Here is a 19,410-nt window from a genome sequence, read left to right as displayed (position 1 = left end):
ATAATGCAGAATCCTTCTATAGATACGTCTCCACAGCACAAAGAGCATAGGAAGCCTTTTCACAGCTACTATTCACACAGGAGCCGAGGTGTAGTCCCTAGTATCAGTGCTGCAGCCTCCAAAAAGACCTCATGTTTTTAATATAGACTCATCTTTTCACATTATAACACCACTATTCCCTTGTTATGTTTTTATATTTAAATATCTGTCTTGTAGCGTGAAGTAATTTGCATATTAGACATCAAAATGGTTGGCCTTCATGTTGCAGCTTCTTCCATTTTTTTGGAAGTTACTTTTTTGGTCCCTTTTAATAATGCCACAATGGCGCATCAGTCTAATAATTTATTGACTGTCCCAAATAAATCTTAGCAAGAGAATTTGGGACAGATTTTTTTTTTTTTAATTCAAGTTTATTTATAAAACCACTTGAGCTGACCAAAATGCGTCACATGAAACTCACAAGCAAAAAGATAGTACAAACACAAATAACATCATAGAAAAAGTACAATAACATATCAAGATATCCTGTCTAGCTAGTACATTTTTATTGGATAATGGGGTATATCCATTGTAATACTTGACTGCACTTTTTTTAATATTGATTAAACTATTAATACTATTGATGCAGTGAGGTAGGCATACGTATATGGTGAAATCTTCAGCAGTTACCACAGTGACACAATGCACACATTAGCAAACACATCCAAAAAAAGTTTTAAAATTGTCTGAAACTGAAGAAAAAATAAAAATGGATTTAAACAACATATTTTCAAGAGCGTGCAAACCAGGGGTCTCCAACCTGTAGCTTGGCAACGACCAGTAGCTCTTCACCCCCTTCCAAGGCACTCGCCAAGGGATTTCAGAATTATATGTATTGTGCTGAATAAGCAAAATTTGGTTTAAATGCCTTTTCTCACTGTACATAAAATCTAATTCTAGCTAAATTAAAATGACTTAAATTAAGAACATTTTGCTTTATTTGAGTAGATTCAACTTGACAAGTGAAATTATCTACTAATAGATAAATATCATTTTTCTCAATTCAAGCAAAATTAGATTTTTTTCCCCTTATTTTAAGTGTAGCAAGATGTGTTTTCATATTTTAAACACCAAAAGTCTTGTTCCTGAAGAGTGAAATTTACTCGTATCATGGGAAAACTTTCTTAATTCAAGTCATCTTTACTTGGGTGGATTTAGTTTTTTGCAGTGTAAGTTTGTTTCGTTTTGTTTGTTTGTTTTCATTTTGTAAAAGTAGCTCAGCAGAGTTACATGTTGGTTATGGTTTAGCAGTTTGATATTCCCATCGGTCCTTTCTGGTCAGATTATGTTAAAACAAATTTCAGATTGAAGTCTAATTTGAGCAACTGTGCTTTAGACACACCAATATCTATGGGGATGTTGAGGATATCAGTTGCAAAGTATCAATTCCGGACAGGTACACCACAAGAGGAAAGAATACCTGTGTAGCTGGAACAGTGGATTATGTTGACTCGGCCTTGACTGTGCATTAATGGGGAGAGTGTCTGACAACTGTTAGCTCATCATTCAACCTCTGTCTATTCACACAAGACCTGGATGTATACACATCTATCAGGCCAATCTATAGGCTTCTGCCGCAGTCCTCAATGGATCCACTCACACCGACCGCTCTTCAAATCAGAGCCAGTTAAGACACCTACAAGCCCACGACTGAGCAGTGACGGGTGATAGACAGTTGGGAGAGTTTTCTATAGAGCTGTATTCAGAACAACCCACAAAATACACCGATACACCTGAATCTCTGACAGTGGCCTGAAGCAAAATGTTAAAGAATTCATTAGATCCATTTATTAATTTAGACTATTTTTGTGGGTCAATCTTTGAACCTTCCTAATAATGAAATGCAAATGTGTATTGGAAAAGTCTATTACAAAATAAGTATTAGAACAAACTTTTCTGAGCTTGATCAAACACTACGGAAAATGTCACTAATGATGATTAATTATGGAACTTTCTTGATGAGCTTGTCCCCATTGAGATGTTAGCGGGATGTCTGGAATGTTTCATATCTACAAAAATAAATAAATAAATAAAAATGTCTACTGTGACTAGCTTTGCCTCTTCAGATTTGATTTGTAATTTATCTTAGCGGCACCAATTGTTTGTTTCCATGTAGATGCTGTGGAACATTCCAGGCAAAGCAAAAACCCATCCATATTTTCCTTTTCAAAAACATTCGGACAAGTTCTATGGTTTTAGCGGACGAGCACACTAACAGCCCTTCTTCCTCATCGTCAGTGAGTTGTGTGTTGTGTTGTAGCAGTCCCCTATATCCTCCAGGGACTGAAGGGGCTGGTCTGGTCCTCCGCTGAGCTCTCTGCTGGAGCATCACTGTTCATCTATCACAGCAGGCCTCAAACATGTGGGCGGGGGCCGGAGACACATTACTTTTCATGGCACGAGCTCACACGATGGACATTTCAATAATGAGCCTATTTGTTATTCACCACGACACCGCTACGCACGCACTAAAGGTGGAAAAAAGTACACCTTTGCATAATCCCTTTTTGCCATCAATTAAGCATGAATAAATCACAGTTAGAGAGAGACACGTTTTGAGTTGAAGGGATGGGTACTAGCAGAGTGGTTAGTGCGTACATGAGGTATAGAAGGACTTTAGAGAGATACATCGTTGTATGTGTTCGACCCATTTTCTTGGCGTAGTGGGAGGCATCGACGTACTTGTGTAGACTTAGTAGTTGTAACTAAGAAAGTTTTATAGTGGCTTATGCATTAAAGGTTCACATGTCCCTTGCCTGACCAGCCAGTCTCTTCTACGTTCTGAAGGGACCATGCATCTCTCTTGAGTGTCTAATCTGCCTGTTAAATATTACTTACTGCTCCCATTGAGAATGAATGTAAGGTTTCGTTCAGACTGCAGGGCTTAATGCTCAATTCAGATTTTTTGTGAGGTTGTTCACATTGACTTGTATGTGCTCTCCAGTGTGAACTTTAAACACCCCAAAAGTGTCCAGCATGTGCATTGGAGGACACAATGACATCACACGAAGCGAGCGTGCTCAGCGTTTATGGAAGTTGCCTAAACATGAACACTAGCATTGAGCACCTGGACATTTTAAAGTTGTTTTTGTCACGGAGCCAGGACATGTGCGGCTTATTTGTTTTACGGAGGAGATTGAGAAGGAGAAGGACGAGGTTTTTGGTCATGGCGTTTTGTAAGGCAGTGGCAGCAACGTCCGTAGAAAGGAATGTGTGGGTGCGGAGTCGCAGCCAAGAGTGGTGGGATTGTTATTTGCTTCACTGCTTCACTGACACGGAGTTCAGACACAATTTTCATATGACGAGAAGAACGTTTGTGTACATTTGTGAGCACCTACTTATACCACGTGTAGGTGGGATGAATGCGACCTGGCCATTCAGCTAGATATCACATGTCAAAAGATCAGATATGTATCAGTTTTAGGAGCACATATCCAAGTGGTCTGGGTCGCATTTGAGAAAAATCGGATCTGTGTCATTTAGACTATCATTAAAAAATCTGATACAGGTTGCATTGGGGCAAAAAAAATGGATTTGGGTCACTTCAGGCTGCAGTCTGAACGTAGCCAAAGAGTTTGCCAGTTGTCAAATGTTGAAATAATTGTGTTAAGACAAATGCAGGACTGATTTCACATGCAAATTCATTCCTACCTATGAAGGGCAAGCTCTTTCGGACATTTTGTTATGATATGAACAGCTACCATGACGACTGACAGCTTTATACTCTTACGGGAAGCTTTCTCTTTTGCCCCTCACATTGCAATCACCAGAGTTGTATTTTTTCCAAAGGCTGTTTCAAATCGCTCTAACTTAATGAGCGAATTTGCATTTCAACCTTTGGGCCAGTTTGCTCAAGTCAATGGACATGTCATTTGAGGCAACAGTTGGTTAGGGACTACGCTAACTGAATCTGCTACCACTGCTCTGGGACACACGCTCTGGGTTTTTCCCAAATATTTTGACCGGCGCGTAACTCGTATCCCTGGCGACACTGGCTCAGAAGTCTAAAATATGCGCGGACATGATTGCTATTATCATTTGTGATCAGCTGTGTTATTGAATGAGGGCTAGCATTGAGGCTGTTGCATGGGGAGTGCTTATTTAGGCCTGGTTGCGCCTGGCTGAGTGTGATGGATGGGGAGGAAATGGCCATGTCTGAAACGCTGCTGTCCTGCCACATCCCTGCAACTCTATAATTACACTCACATAGTTTGACTAGACTCCAATCCGTACTGTCTGTCTGTGTCGGAGCTGGTCAGACACAAGAGCCGTTTCTCTAAACTGTTAGATGAGACAAAATGGGCTTGTTGCTGAAGACTGGGGAAGTATTTATTTGCTAATATAATTTGCAGTAATAAAAGTGTCCTTTACTCGCACTGACACCGACTGAAAATTGGACGACTGGAAACTGGAGGAAGGTTTGTTAAGCGTAAACAGTTCAACAGTGAAATTTATTCTTCTGACAATGCATCAGCGCAGGATAAAATATAATAAGGGTTGGACAACAATAAAATGCTAACCCGTCAAACCTTCATTTGACCCATGCTTCAATAACGCTACGCAGGAGGAGTGGGAACATGCAGCATTAGTGATCCATTTCCAGATTTGGCCTATTAAAAAGTTAATCTTATTCTTTTATTCGTGTTATCTGTCATAAGGGGCTGAAGCTTCTCCATGGAGCTTAGAGTTTGAGTTTGAGTTTGCATTCATTTGGGTTGCCATGTTTAAAGCATCTCAGACTCCACTGAGTTATACAACACTCTGCGCAGTCACAAATGACAACAAAGAAACAACACTGCACCTACGCTGCCCTCCCCAGCTCCATACATTTATTGTAAAGGAAAAGGTCAGTGCCATGGGAACATTTGTATTTACAAATTACTAGCAAAAATTAAATTAACCAAAACAAAACCGCGCTGCCGTGTGTATCTAATGCGCTGCTAAGTGAATACATTTATCTGCTGAAGCACCTGTGACACCCACTCAGGCTCCTTCACAGCTGACACCGGGGCCACTGTTACCACGGGCAACATTCCCTCCATCGCCCCGCTCAAAGACTCAGAGCAAAGCTGCCCAGACCTGACAGCCCCATAGAGGGACACTGGACAGCAGAGCACTGGGTCACCGTGACTCACAACGTGTTTATGCAATCTGAGGGTGGAAGTATGGAGAGGCATTAAACAGTCTACTCTATCAGACTTCACAGAGAATATTTTCACAGAGACTTAAATTAGTACTACAAATGTGTGCTCACGGGACTTGACGTGTGCACTGGTGAGTGCTTGAGGGGATGAGCGAGAATGTGCCAGTGAGACTAAGTGGCAGTTTTCAGATTTTAGAATGGGATGATGTCAGACTCCCAAATGGAGGGCAATGGGGTCAGATTTCCCTGTTGATTAGTTTGTACTTTGCCATGAAATATCCAAAAGGTAATCTCACAAATGTTGAACCTGTATTTACAGTGACCGTATTTTTCAGACTATAAGGCACAATATCAATAATGTTGAATTCTCTCATCTATTTTCATACATAAGGCACATTAAACGAAACAAAAGGACAACACATGAGACTGATACCTTAGCCCAGGCTTTGTAGTAGAGCCCTCCACTCGAAGCAAAACAGCGTAGCACCGAACACATTTTGAAAACTCATTGTGGTTGTGGGCGGGAGTGGGACTGTACAATGCGGGACTGAGTGGGTGGGATGATAAACTGCAGTCTCTCAAATTAAATATGAGTGTAAAGTAAAATACGCAAATCATTAATGTAAGCCCATACATAATTTGTGCTGGATATTTTATTTGGCATTAATAAAAACATTTTAAGCAGCATAAACTTGTGGATGTGGTCTAATTTCACAGTTCCTTTCCACAATTTCTTTCCATGTTTGATAGAGTTTAAGAAAGTGAACGTCCCTATCTTAAGGGATTTGCGGGACAAAATATCACAGATTCGGGTGGGACCGGGAATGAAAATTACAATTCTTTGCGGGCACAGGCAGGAGCAGCACTGCACATTGCGGGTACGGGCGGGAGCCGGAGTGAAAATTCTGTTCCACGCAGACCTCTACTTCACAGTTTACCAAAGTCATACAAAAACATTTTGGCAGATTTTTGAGCGCCATGTATCACATAAAATCGGTTCGAGGTCAGTCAGGAGAAAAATATGGTAGTGACTAAACCTTCAAACTCACTGTACTGCAACATAATTTTGTATTTTAACCATTTTTAGGCAAGTTAAAGATGATCCGACAAAATTGTAATACTGAAACGAAATAATTCTGTGTAATCTTACAATATCCTTACAATACTTAATGTTGGACAAGATCTTTTACAGTTAAACATACCAGTGAACTTGGCTTGTGGTATTTTTGTGGATTCCTGCCAGATCTGACACCTGACATCTCCAAAAACATCTGGGCAGGAAGGGCGGCCATCACAGTGTGAGCTCAGAGACAGGAGAGACAGAAATAGTAGAGAAGAAAGATGTAGGCGAAGAATAGAAGATGAACCTTTGCGTTGGTCACTCCCACATGTGCACAATATAGTCTGCTTACACCCCTCCTGCCATCACACTTTCACTGCATATTACGGATACACTCGTTTCTCCATCTATTTCCTGTCCTAGTTCCATCACTTTGTTCTTTTATTCATACTTTGATGGGAAATTGTCGCGGCATCCTGGCACATCCGACAGAATTCTCAATTGTAAAATCTGGAAGGCAAATTCACAGGAGAGAGAATCAATAATTGAAGTGGCCACATGTCATTTGGCTCTCAAAAGGAGGATATGGGAGGTAGGGAGAAAAGCAGCACAGTAAGAGACAGGCTTGATTTGAAAACGCAGGGTGTTCTGTGTATTCTGTCCTTCTGAAATTATTTGTCTTCCTTGTGAGGATTTCTATGTAAAAATGATGTTGAAAGGGGTGGCGTACTGGATTGCACTGCAGTGAGTGTCTCATTGTCTTCACCAGTTTGCATGCTGAGCTGAGATGTTGACGCATGAATATTGCCAATAACCAAGTCAGTAGAAATCAGCTATTTCACTATGAGGCCAAGGAAATATAAAGGCACTTTGAATTTCATTTTAAAACTCTAAGCTAAGGAAAATAAAGTCTAGAACAGAAGAAATAGGCCAGTTTACGAGAAGTTTAAGGAAGCAATGAAATTTCAGTGGGTGCAAAACTTGAACAGATGCACAAGTTACTGTTTCATACAGTGAGTGCATTTAAAGGTGTTGTACCTGGTTTCTACTGAATTAAAAACACTTCATATGGTTCACATTTATAAGCGCATTCATGAGACCAGAGTAGAGTTTTGCCATTACGAAATAGCTAAAAACAGTGTGCTCGAATTAATGGAAAAAGGCATTTAAAGTCTCTATAAATGTATTGGTTTTATTAAGTTATGTAATCCTGTTTGATTAAAAAAAATTGCATAGTTGCCCAAGAAATTAATGATTCAAAACAAAATATGATATCTTTTGAATGATCATAAGTTATCAAAATGTCCCTATAAACATCAAACTGAAACCCATGGTACAAATACATCCCCATCAAATACAAATCTTGAGTTGGAGCTGGATATTTATCTATATTTATATCTATATATGTATATTAGGGGTGTAACGTACACAAAAATAAAGGTTCGGTACGTACTTTAGTTTTGAGGTCACGGTTCAGTTAATTTTCGTTAGTGTGGGAACAAAATGCAAAACCATTTGTGTGTTTATTAAACAAACAATTTGTTTTAACATTATACATACAATTGTTGGGGCAATTGTTGTCAAGGTGGCTGCCCTGACTATAAAGCACTGCGGGAAACACTGCTACCCCAATCACTGCCACCCCAGTCAGTTCCCTCGTGAATATTAAACACACACAAATTGCGCAAACTCACTTGTGCACAGCCCTGCACTGAACCGAATGTCCTGTACCGAAACAGTTTGGCATGAATACATGTACCATTAAACCCCTAATGTATATATAATTTTTTATTTTTATTTTTTAACATAAGCCCTATAAGAATAGACTTAAGGCCTGTAAGTAATCCCACTATAGAAGGTCACAAGGAGGCACTGGATTTTTTATGCTTGAAGGCTTGTATAAGGAGAACTTGATTGGTTGACCAATAGCATTATTCCAGATCAAATAAAACAAAAATAAAATCAGATAAATGGTAGACTAACTCTGCTTTACCAGTCTTTATATTCCTGTGTGCTTCTGGATATGACTGAATATACAAATGTGCTCATTGGTATGCACCCCCTGCCTGCATCGCCCTGTATGTGCGCATGTTAAATATGAAAGCTCTCATCTCACCTGGCAAAAGCACCGTGACTCACCGCTCATCCGCCATCTTCCCTCCGAGTCCATTTCAGAGAGTTCAAAGTTCACTCCCTCCCTCGCCATCTTAACACCATTCTCTAAGCTTGCATCTTTATTCAGTAGACCTCTCTAGTCTCTTACCTTTTTTACGAGTTCCCTTCTTCAGCGCGTTAAGCCTATCCATACCTGTGTGTCCATGTGTCTGTCAGCTCATGAATAATTGAGGCGTATTGAGCCTGGTCAGCAGATGGCGAGATGGCTGTTTCGGGTTTATCCATGCTCTTTAGAAGCTGCTCTTTTGGGCTGCTCTGACAACAGTGCACAAGAGTCCTGCTAAGTGTGTGAAGTATATGAAGCACTGGGAGCGACCAGGCGCACAAGTCCTGACTTTCTCCCTAGATGCCTCCAACACCACCTGTAATTTGTCTTGTCCTTAAAGGGATAGTGATGGGAAAGAGTCTGTCTAAACCAAAAGCAAACTTAAAAGGAAACTAAAAGCAATGGTGTAAATGTCCTCAAACCTTCTCAGGTTTTGCAAATCATTGTCAAGCAAGTTCTAGGGAGAAATAAATTTACAGGAAATAATTAACAAATGCAAATTACTCATAGAAAATTGTTCATTAGTTTGAGCTGTGCTCAGACCAGCAAACCAATTCATAATGATGTATGAAGCACTTTTTCACAAGTGACTTTGATGACCTATAGCTCTACATCACAAATGTTTGTCAAGGGTGTTTATACCTTGATTTTGTATGCAATTTACTCAGTTGTGTATCAAATGTGTATTTAATGAACATGCTTTCACACTAACAAAGTTCTACCATTTTACTATTTTACATTTCTGTCATTTGTTCCTCCAATGTCTGAACTCAGATCCCCAAAATGTTCATTTTATAATGTTCTGAAGCCCACAGTTAGACGTATAAACAGACTGTAGCACTCACTCTTCCCTCTCAGAAGCATTGACACACCTAAACTTCAACTGAAAACTAAATCAAAAACCCATCTTGTAGAACAGCACTTGTCCTATTTGCAGGTGCAGGTATGCCAGTGCACACATCACCACTCCGGTTTATGTCTGAGCACACACTGGGGCTCATGTAAAAACCTACGCTCACACAAGAACAAACAAAAACACAGCCCATTTAAATCCACTCCATCTCCCTCCCGTGCACCTGCTACACAATCCAAATGTCATCCTCTCATCCATACTGCCGCCTTCACTCTTCTGTTTACCGTCCTCGCTCGCGGCTCATTTGGCCCCCTCTTTATCCCCCTCCAGAGCGCGACCTCAAGTTCTCCACGCTTCACAGCACCCACTGGTCCTCGTCGCCTCAGTAACCCCCCCTAACCCCCGGCAGCACCCTCCCTTCACCTCCCCTCATCCCCTCCTCACCCCTGCATACAAGCCCGGTCACATGAGTTAACCCGAGCCAGTCTTCCACACGCAAAGTTCAATGCCACAAGGCTTTTCTCTGGTTTAGTTCTCATACGATTGATCCCTGGGCTGCTCCGACTCCAGATTTGACCAGCGCAACCCCCCCTCCCGGCATTTTCAGAATGCCTCTCAAGCCCTCTGTCCCTCCGTCATCACTGTTTGTTTCATGCAATCTGTCAAATGTCTCCTGGTTTCTAAAATAAAAGAACAAGGATAAACAAAATAGATGATTATGGCTCTTTCCATAAAAAGTCTGTTTAGACTACTGGTAGCAGAAATAGTCCACTTTGTTACTTATAGTACAGAACCTGGTCCCAAATGTAGTGAAGTAGAGTATATACATGTTACTAAATAGTATAGTAAAGATATAATAAAATGTACACCATTGTTACTTAGGTCATTATTTTCCATCCCTGGTAATAACAATAGTTTTATGTCAGATGCCCATCCCACTGTCTTAGTCTATATGTAAATAAACAACAGAAATCAAAATAACTAGAATAAGAAATTCTGTGTAAATGTACTTTCAGGTTTGTTAATTTGTGATATAACTTGTCCTTGAAATATTTCACATGCATATGTTACATAGTGAACATGTAAACCACTGAATTTCATAACAAAAACAGCCATTTCAATTTATTGGAGTGGAGGCAGTTCTAGATCTAGTTTAGGAACATGCATGACTGATGAAGCTGAATTGTCCTCAGTGAAACAATGTCATCCCAGTGACTCACAGGTCATTGTTATGTATTTGTTCCATGTTCTGGTTTTAAGTCATAAGTTGCCTTAAAGCATTACAAAATCAGGCTTTAGGGTTTTAGCCTATATATTGTTAGAATTTTATTATTACAGGTATTACAAATGTGCATCCTCATTGTCCACATCAACCAGCGTCATGATAAATTTCCTTGTTACATCGTGTAACTGCACCCTGAGGTGTGAACTGTCACCTGAGTCATGTTTTGAATGAAAATTCAAGCCAATAATGGCTGCTTAAACTGAAGATGTTTGGATAAATGGCGAAAAATATTAAATCCTGAAAAAACCTGTGTCCAGACATAATTGAATTTTATTTTGTGATACAACCTACCTGGACGACCTCCTTGTTACAAAACATGTTCAAATCTTACTCCAACCAACTTTCTCTGATCCCCAAAACAATCTCTCCACTCTTGACGACCTGTTTCTAATCAAAAGAACATCTCCCAAACACATCCCTAAAAATCACTGAAATGCAGCTGCAAAAACATAGCTCTATCTACCTGAGCTCAGATCCAGCGTCCTGTTCTTTTGGAGCATTTTATCACTCATTTTTTAGCACCTTGGAGAGCCAGCGTTCTCTTCAAACACACCTCATCCACTCACAGCCACTCCGGAGCTGCTTTGTCATTTCACATGCCATTTTTTGCCATTTTCCCTCTGATTGGCCTTCCACGGGAGGCCACAAAAATCACTCTTTTCGCCCGTGAGAATTCTCTTTGTACTAACGCGTGTATTTTTTTGTCCTCTTTAATCATTTAGCCTCATAAACAGGGTGATTATTCAATGACACAATCCAAACAGAACTCAAAACCCTAGCGTTCGCCTAGTCGGAGTTTCGTTTACGGTGCGGTGAGTTTGAGTCTTTCATGTCTTTCCTGTCACATGGGAAGGTCGTGGGGCATTCGTCATCGCTCGGCTACATATTTTATTTATCGTGGAGTAAGTGTATGCAGCTGAAAGAGGAAGTGACAGGTGAACAGCGCAAGGACTGACTCACAAGGACTCAGGTGAGATACGGGGAGAAGAAATGCCAACCTCAATGTCAAAGAGTGGTTGTTTTTAGAATCCAGTATAGAGCTGCATTAACATATTACAGGATGAGAGGCTATTTATTTCAGTTGTATTACATATGAAGAAAAAAGAAGGGATTCAGAAATAGTTGGAATACACCAAGCTTAATTTTTGTGGTTGGTATTTTTTGAGAGTCCAACTGAAATTTGATTTATAGAGATCAAATGTCACCGATATCTATCTCTGTTGGAAGCAAGTAGAAACTCCATCATCCAAAACTACTTTAAAAAGGACTGACATGAAAGACTGCTGAATCACTGCTGATGTTCAACACTGCCTGCAATTTGTAGTAGAAAGTAAAAAAATATATATATTAACCATATTTTTGATATAACATTTTATCCGGATTCCTTTTGGTTTCTCCATCAGATGCGCTTATTGATTCATTTCCGAAACCTACTGTGTAAAACGTCCCTACAATTCCACCAATTTCACAACTTCTCATAATCATCCAGGATTTTCTACCGGAACTAATGACAATGCGCATCTTTAATATTTCAGAATTAACCCAGTAGGTCATCTCAACACAAACACAGAGGCGAGCGCCCGTCTCCTGATCGGCCGAAGGAGAGATGGACTCCGCAAACCTAATGAGTCGTGTCAGATAGTAAAGGACAGTCTACCCCCTCTGTAAGCTTAAGAGCCGGTTAGCAGGTTCACATGCAGCAGCACAGTGGCCATGTACACACCGACTCCCTGTACACAGCCATACATCATTATTAAAATAAGGATGTGTCATAAAACGTGTCTCTCTTTACATTGCGCTGCATTAAGGCCATGTGTAGTCGCACGAGGGCTTATAATAACATTGATTTTGTCTCAAGTTCACCTTCAGCTAATGTTCTATCATGTACATTATGCTTATTATGTCATACACTACAGTCAATCCAGGCCTGTGACGATCAATTTCATGCTCCTTCATATTGACTACATTATCCGCAAAGTCATGCATTGGCAGTACATATTGTTCACTGGACTTTGATTCGGGTTCTTCCTATAGTGTGATAATAGCGCGTGTAGCTGGAATCTATATCTGTGAATTTGGACCACTCTTTCCCCAATAGGATTACACATGATCGGCTTTCATATTGTTCTCCAAAAACCGACCAATTTGTAACCGCTTTCATTATAAATCTCCTTTCTGGTCCTCCTATAGGATTCCCCTTACACTAGAACAATACTTTTTTTTTCAAGATTCTCTCCAAAAGCTGGTCTGTTTAGTTTGAAGTACTTAAACCTAGCCTTGACGCTTCCAAAGAACTAATTATTATAATACCTTGGAATGTCTGTGTCTCTGTTTGAACCATAGAAATCGAACATTTTAAATCTGTCAAATGGACAAAAGATTTAGAGTGAAGACGTCTCATGGCTCACTTCTGGTCAGGTTACTGGTGGGACACTGCCTTCCATTCAGTGTTGGGAAGTAATTGAACACATGTACTAAGAATACATATTCAGAGTACCTGTATTCTAGTACAGTTACTTTTTCATTTGGTGGTATTTAGAATACTGTTACTTTTCTAAAATCAAAGGAAAACTTTGGGTACTTGATCATACAATTTAGGCTTCAAACTGAGAAAAATTTGTGAGAAAAATAGAAAATATCCCTCTTACAGCGTGTGCTTTTTTCCTTTTCTAATTAGGGATGAAATACAGAACAAAGAGAAATAAACATAAAACTACACTATAATTTATATGTAAGTCTGCATCAAAGTATTCTAAGTATTCAGAACACAGTACTCTGAAGGGCCCATGTATCACAGTAAGTTACAAGTACATTTGAATTCAGGTATTCAGTATTCTGTAATTAAATCCATTTTCAAAGTATACTTCCCAACTCGGAGTGTGCAAAAATACTGAAATATATCATTTAATGTGATGTCAGTATTGATATCATGGGCTGCTGTATCAATATCAATATATCAACAAGAATTTTTTTTTTTGGTATATTTTACTAAATTATTTTGTTACAGCGCTACAGTTTTGCTGCTTGTTTAGTGGAAGGAAACTTGTATATGCAACACATTTGACATTTTCACTGTTTTGATGAGTAAAATGGGTGTTTCATATTCACTTTGCACAAGAAGTAGTTTAACAAAGACTTTTAGTATCACAGGCACGATTTAGCCTTTATTTTCGAATTGATTTGAAATATATAGTATTGAATCGAAAGCTCACTGTATTGAGATATGTATCGTATCGTGGCCTATGTATTGAAGTATGTATCGTATCTACAACTTCTGAATGATACCCAGCCCTATTCCCAACACTGCTCATATCTGTCTGAAATGTATCTAGCTCCTCCTTCAGACAGATACAAGCAGTGTTCCACCAGTAAACTTACAAGAACAGAAGAAACCGCTTGGACGTCTTCACTCTAAAACTTTTGTCCAGCTGACAGAATTGAATATTTCTTTTGCTATACCTTGGAATATGCTTAGTTAATTGTTTTGTTTATAGACTTTCTGCCCAAATGATGTGTGCTCCACCCAAACCACTAAGCCTGCACGATTAATGATTGTAAATAGATTGCAGTTTTACCACATATTGACTGACATTCTCCCCCTGACCCTGCCAGCTCTTCTAGCAGCTTGTACTAGCAGTGATCCAGGTCTCTCGCTGCCAGAACCCTTACAACAGTCAAAGCTTTGAAATCCATGCTTAACAGAGGCTCCATGTGCCCGAAGGCGTACTCCAGTCAACACGCCTGGAACAGCAGGGATGTCTCTATCAGGGCCTTGATAGCTCCTTGTCAGACAGGAAGAAAAGACAATGGAGTGTAAAAAAATGAATACTTGTCAGGAAGACTAAGACAGGATATGTTCAATGTTTCTCATCGTCATGGTGACATTTTGATTTGGATCTGGGTTGGGAATTTTAAAGGGCTCATACTACGCGATTTCCTGACTTGTGTTGTAATGTTGTTTCCTTGTCACAAACAGACCTGGAGTGTATTTTATTTCATTCACACATGTTTAACACACAAACCCTGCATATTTAGGCTGAGCTCTTCTCTCAAACATAAAAAAAATACTCTGTTCCATGTCATGTGGCAATACAGGAAGTGCTCTACTGTGATTTTAAACACCATTCACCTTCACTAGAATCATCTGTATAATTCCAGCCTTGGAATTGACTATCTTTACTGAACTAAAGGCAAAAGCTGTTAATTTGAAAACTATCACTTCATGACATCACAAGCTGGAACAGAGCATTTTGAGCTTTGGAAATATAGACAGACTAACAGACTAAAAATAAAGAGTTACTCAAACATGTGTGAATGAAACAAAACACAACTCTGGGTATGGTTTTGAGGAGGTAACAATATTCTAACATGGCTTAAAAGCTCACAAGAGTCGATTTTGCTTAATATAGGATCTTTAACTGCTGCAAGGGCTAGGTCAAGTTCAATTTTACAGATCGGAAAAAGTTATGGCAAGATAATCAGTGTGTGAGTGTGTGTGTTTAAGCTGACATTTAAGCAACACCACTCAAAAGTGTTCAAGTGTTCAGACAATCAATTATTAATTTGGTCTAATAAATAGCTACACGGCATGGAGAAATAAAATTGTTTAGTTTAGTAATTATATTTGTACACTCACTTTAAAGTTGCACTATGTAACTCTACAGTATGACATTAAACTTTGACATCCAGGCCTGGGAGGCAATATTCGGCTCAGATTTGTTGTGAGGTGGACCCACTCACTAAGAATTCCAGTTTCTAAAGGCAAAAAATACAAAACAAAAACAAAACATATGCAATTTAATCAATACACTATAAATGCTGCAGAAGGTTGATATACTGTGGAACATTTTAGGCAAAGCAATAAAATGAAAGACCGGGAAATTTACATAAAGCACCTTTAATATTAATTCACTGCAAATCAAATCTAGTCAGGCTGGTGCCACCTAGTGCCTCTGCTCAATTTTATTTCTCTCCAGCGACTAGGTCTGGAATCAGAATACACGAGACGGTTTGCAAGAACCCCGGAAGTTGTACACTGCGCACTGGCCAATCAGGAAACAGCTGAACCAACCTGAGTAGCAGTAGACTGCATATGCTATCCCCTTTGGACTTCCTTTTATTGCACCTTTAATTTGCAACTTCATATCGCAGAAACGATAATGATCATTGACAGACATGTTCACTCTCTGCTTTTTTTTTTTTTCCTGTTGTTCCGGCAATTACTTGGACACCACTGAAATAGCATCGATTGAAGCACCCGCCTACTGTTGAGTGAATGAATCCTAATGCTGCGAGGTCAGACGGTTTCCACGAAGTGAAACCGGCTGATGAATCAGGCTAAAGCAAATCTACCCAAGGCTACAAAGAAAGAGCCTTGCACCTTCTATGAAAGATTTGACTCCCACTCTGCCGCTGCTTTTATAAGTTAGTTAAAAATACCTCTCAAAGCAAAGATTACTTCCTTTTAAGATTGATGACTGGGAATCTTCACAGACGTAGATTTTACTATTTAGTAATCTTCACAGATATAATAGCATTTGAAAGATGATGGCATGGACCACCATTTTACATTTACAAGGGTTACGTAAATTGTTATATGACCTGTGTAAAAAGCCTCACAAAGTCCCAAAGCCCTGGAAAATAGCACATCCTTCACTGTCTGTTCCTGATTGTTCCTCCAAGTCTCTGCCATATAGTATAGAGCTTTTTATGAAGTTATCGAATTACAGAGTGCAGTACAAGGCCATATACTTCTCTTAAGGTCCATTACAGCAATAGAGCAATCACACTGATACTGATAAAATGAAAGCTTAGTTTTTACTGATGACTTGGGACTTTTCTAAGTAACCTCTCCAATTTGGCTGAAACTTCCTCAATGTCGGAAACAGTCTGGTATCAAATCAGGGCCCGGGGCATTCCTAACTCCGCCTCTCCCGTTTTAATACTTTCTCTTCCCTGGATAAATGTATCATTACGGAATCATTATGTCTATGGGATCCCTGCAGCCACCATTTGCAAGGACTAAGGTACTATGTCCTGAGCTTTCATGGGCCCATTATGTTATTAAGTCATTACCAGCCGGGACACTGAGAAAATAATAGCCATGATAGCAGCTACATTGGGCAGCGCTAAGTCTCCTCTCCTATTCTTCAGCCCGTCTATTCGCCTGTGTAATATTTTATGGGATAGATCCGACAAAAGCTGTAAATCTCTGATGGTATTACAGAGTCCACACACTATAATAGGACTGACCAAGACTCAATACATTTTGAGGGTACAATGTATAGGATGACAGTGAGTTGGGGATGGCGCTATAGATAATTTAGACCTAGAAGTGAAATATACTCTTTCTGTTTTTGTTACTTCTAAAAACCCTTAGACCACATTCGGACTGCAGGGCTCAATTAGTATTTTTTTGTGAAATCAGATTTTTTTGCGAGGTTGTTCACATTTCCAATTAAATGCAATTTGCATGTGATCTCCAGCGTGAACTTTAAACACCCCAAAAGTGTCCCGCATGCACACTGGAGAACACGACAACGTCACAAGCAGCAAGCATGCTCAGTGTTTAAGTAAGTAGCCTAAACGCTGGGCTTGTTTACCAAAATACGGTCCAGTTCTTCGTAAAATGGACAGGTTACACGCTCACGACCGCTTTGTTTGAGACTTTAGCCTTCTTATATTTGGCTCGCAGGGTCTTTATTTTTTGGAGCCAAGACCGCCTGTAGCTGCGCTCGGCCATTTCTTTGGCGATCATTTCAAAAAGCACCTGCTTCCGAAAAGATTCCTCCAATTTGGCTTGAATACAGTGATCCCCCCTAATATTAATTAACTCGCTAACCTCGCTTTCCCTCCATTGACTAGACTCCGTACCTGACGTGTGGGTCGGATGAAAGCGACCTGGCCGTTCACACTGAAGTCGCATGTCAAAAGATCGAATATGTATCGGTTTTAGGAGCACATATCCAAGTGGTCTGGGTTGCATTTGAAAAAATCTGATCTGTGTCGTTAAAAGATCAGATACAGGTCACATAGAGGCAAAAAACTGGATTTGGGTCACTTCAGGCTGCAGTCTGAATGTAGCCTTAGACGATTTCAGAGTGATGAAAAATTAGGACGGTTGACATAGCAATTAAAAACTAAATATTATATCTTTTGAAGCTGGAAAAAATGCTGTATGTAACAAGAAGCTAAAACCCATTAATATACCATGGACGCAATATTCATTTGGCAGAACTGGGATCGAACTTCAGACCTTCTGGCTGGCTGGCGTGCACTAGTATAAACACTGAGTACCCACAGTCACACCTTAATCATTGATAACAGTCAATCACAGCCTGCCATCTTTGCCTTTAAACTAATCACCTCTCAAGTCATTCAAAAACATATGGTCTCTCCACTCTCCACTCTCTTTCTTTTTATTTTTTTTTCTTTATTCCTCACGCAATAGTCTTTATTTTCACTCTGATGGTTAAAACAGCACTTGGATGTTTTATCAATCTAACTTAAGTTACAGTTGAGCTTTAGATTTCCCATAAAAAATAACATGTCAGTGTAAAAATGGTTTTATGTGTCTTCTACTCACCCCTGAGTTTGGGTATGCTGTCCAGCCCAATTCCGCTGTGGCCACCCGCGTGTCCATCAATGTCTCTGCAAGAACAAAACAGACAGAAGAACCGCCGTTAGCCTCAGAACAAGATATTTTAAGTAGAATTGTCGTAGCGGGAGTACACCGAAGCTTTGGTGATCACTTGACACCATCATGGGGAAAGAGAAATCAACAAAGACAAATCCATCACAGCCTTCAAAGCATCTCTCTAGGAATTGTGAGGAAAGATGGGGGGAAAAAACTGGCAGTTTATCAGTCCGTCAAGCTGTTAAATGTTCAATCATGAAAATTCCGCGTGTGTGGATGTGCTACGGATTCATGGACAAACCAGAGGAAATTGTGTGTCGCGGAAATGCTTCAAAAACACAGGGAAAGAGCGCCAGGTTGAGGTCACTGCTGTTAGTTTTTCTTGTGGTGAAATTTCCTGACAACTAGCACGAATGGCAATGCTCCAAAGGCCGTGCTTGGTTAAAAATACAACAAAAACAAGGAAGGTTGTGTCTGTTGTTTACGGCTTTCTAAACAAAAATATAGATATAATTAAAGATTCTGTGTAGTTTAACAAAATTAGTTTTACACCAGTACAGATATATTATATAAAGAGCTCTCACTGTGTGCTGTCTGCGTGTAGTTATAAAGTGCTTTATTTCCAGAGAACCAGGAAGTGCGCCATTAGCATGCTAGTTGTTGTTAGCATTACTGTGACAGCAAAAAACATCTGGCCTCAGAACGTTGGGAAAGAAGCTTATAAACCCATCAGTCTGAATAATTAAGATGGTAGGAATGTATGAGGTAAGTGAAGAATAACTTTGGACCTCTGTAAACTGTTTACAGTAAAGTAGTTTTGTTTATTATGTTTTGAGAAGAGTAAATATCAGGTAAAGTGTGTTTAAAAGTAGTCATCATATTTACACAAAACGGATCATTTCAAAGCTCCTATTGTAATGTGGACCTGTCTAGTGGAATGTAGCATGGTTGCCTGTCCTGTTATTCCATGGCAGAAAACAAACCACAGACAAATGATTCTAGCAGCTCAAGCCCAAAACGTGTGTCAGCGTCGTGGTGATTAATCCTGAGTCTGTCTTGTTGGCACGCTGTGTTCTGAAAACTGATATGGAGGCAGGAAGGAGGAGATAAGAAAAACAGCAGTTATCAAAAACAGTTGCTATCATACATACAGATGAGGTGATGGGCAGTCGG

The 19,410-nt window shown here is 39.8% G+C and overlaps 1 protein-coding gene across 2 annotated transcripts in view; it reads right to left on the bottom strand.

Moving 5' to 3' along the window:
* Positions 1-19,410, bottom strand: part of LOC110159937 (ephrin type-B receptor 1) — a 282,975-nt gene that overhangs the window by 174,837 nt on the left and 88,728 nt on the right. For both annotated transcript variants that reach the window (XM_020924537.2, XM_020924544.2), the window contains exon 2: positions 18,187-18,251. In XM_020924537.2, the coding sequence (XP_020780196.1) occupies positions 18,187-18,251 (65 nt within the window). The remainder of the gene's footprint in view (positions 1-18,186; positions 18,252-19,410) is intronic.

The sequence above is a fragment of the Boleophthalmus pectinirostris genome, unplaced genomic scaffold (assembly GCF_026225935.1).
Source record: "Boleophthalmus pectinirostris isolate CB_2022bp ecotype Guang Dong unplaced genomic scaffold, ASM2622593v1 HiC_scaffold_16, whole genome shotgun sequence".
NCBI classification, from domain to species: Eukaryota; Metazoa; Chordata; class Actinopteri; order Gobiiformes; family Gobiidae; genus Boleophthalmus; species Boleophthalmus pectinirostris.
Note: the sequence above shows the minus strand (reverse complement) of the source record. Positions and strands in the feature narration are given on the sequence as shown.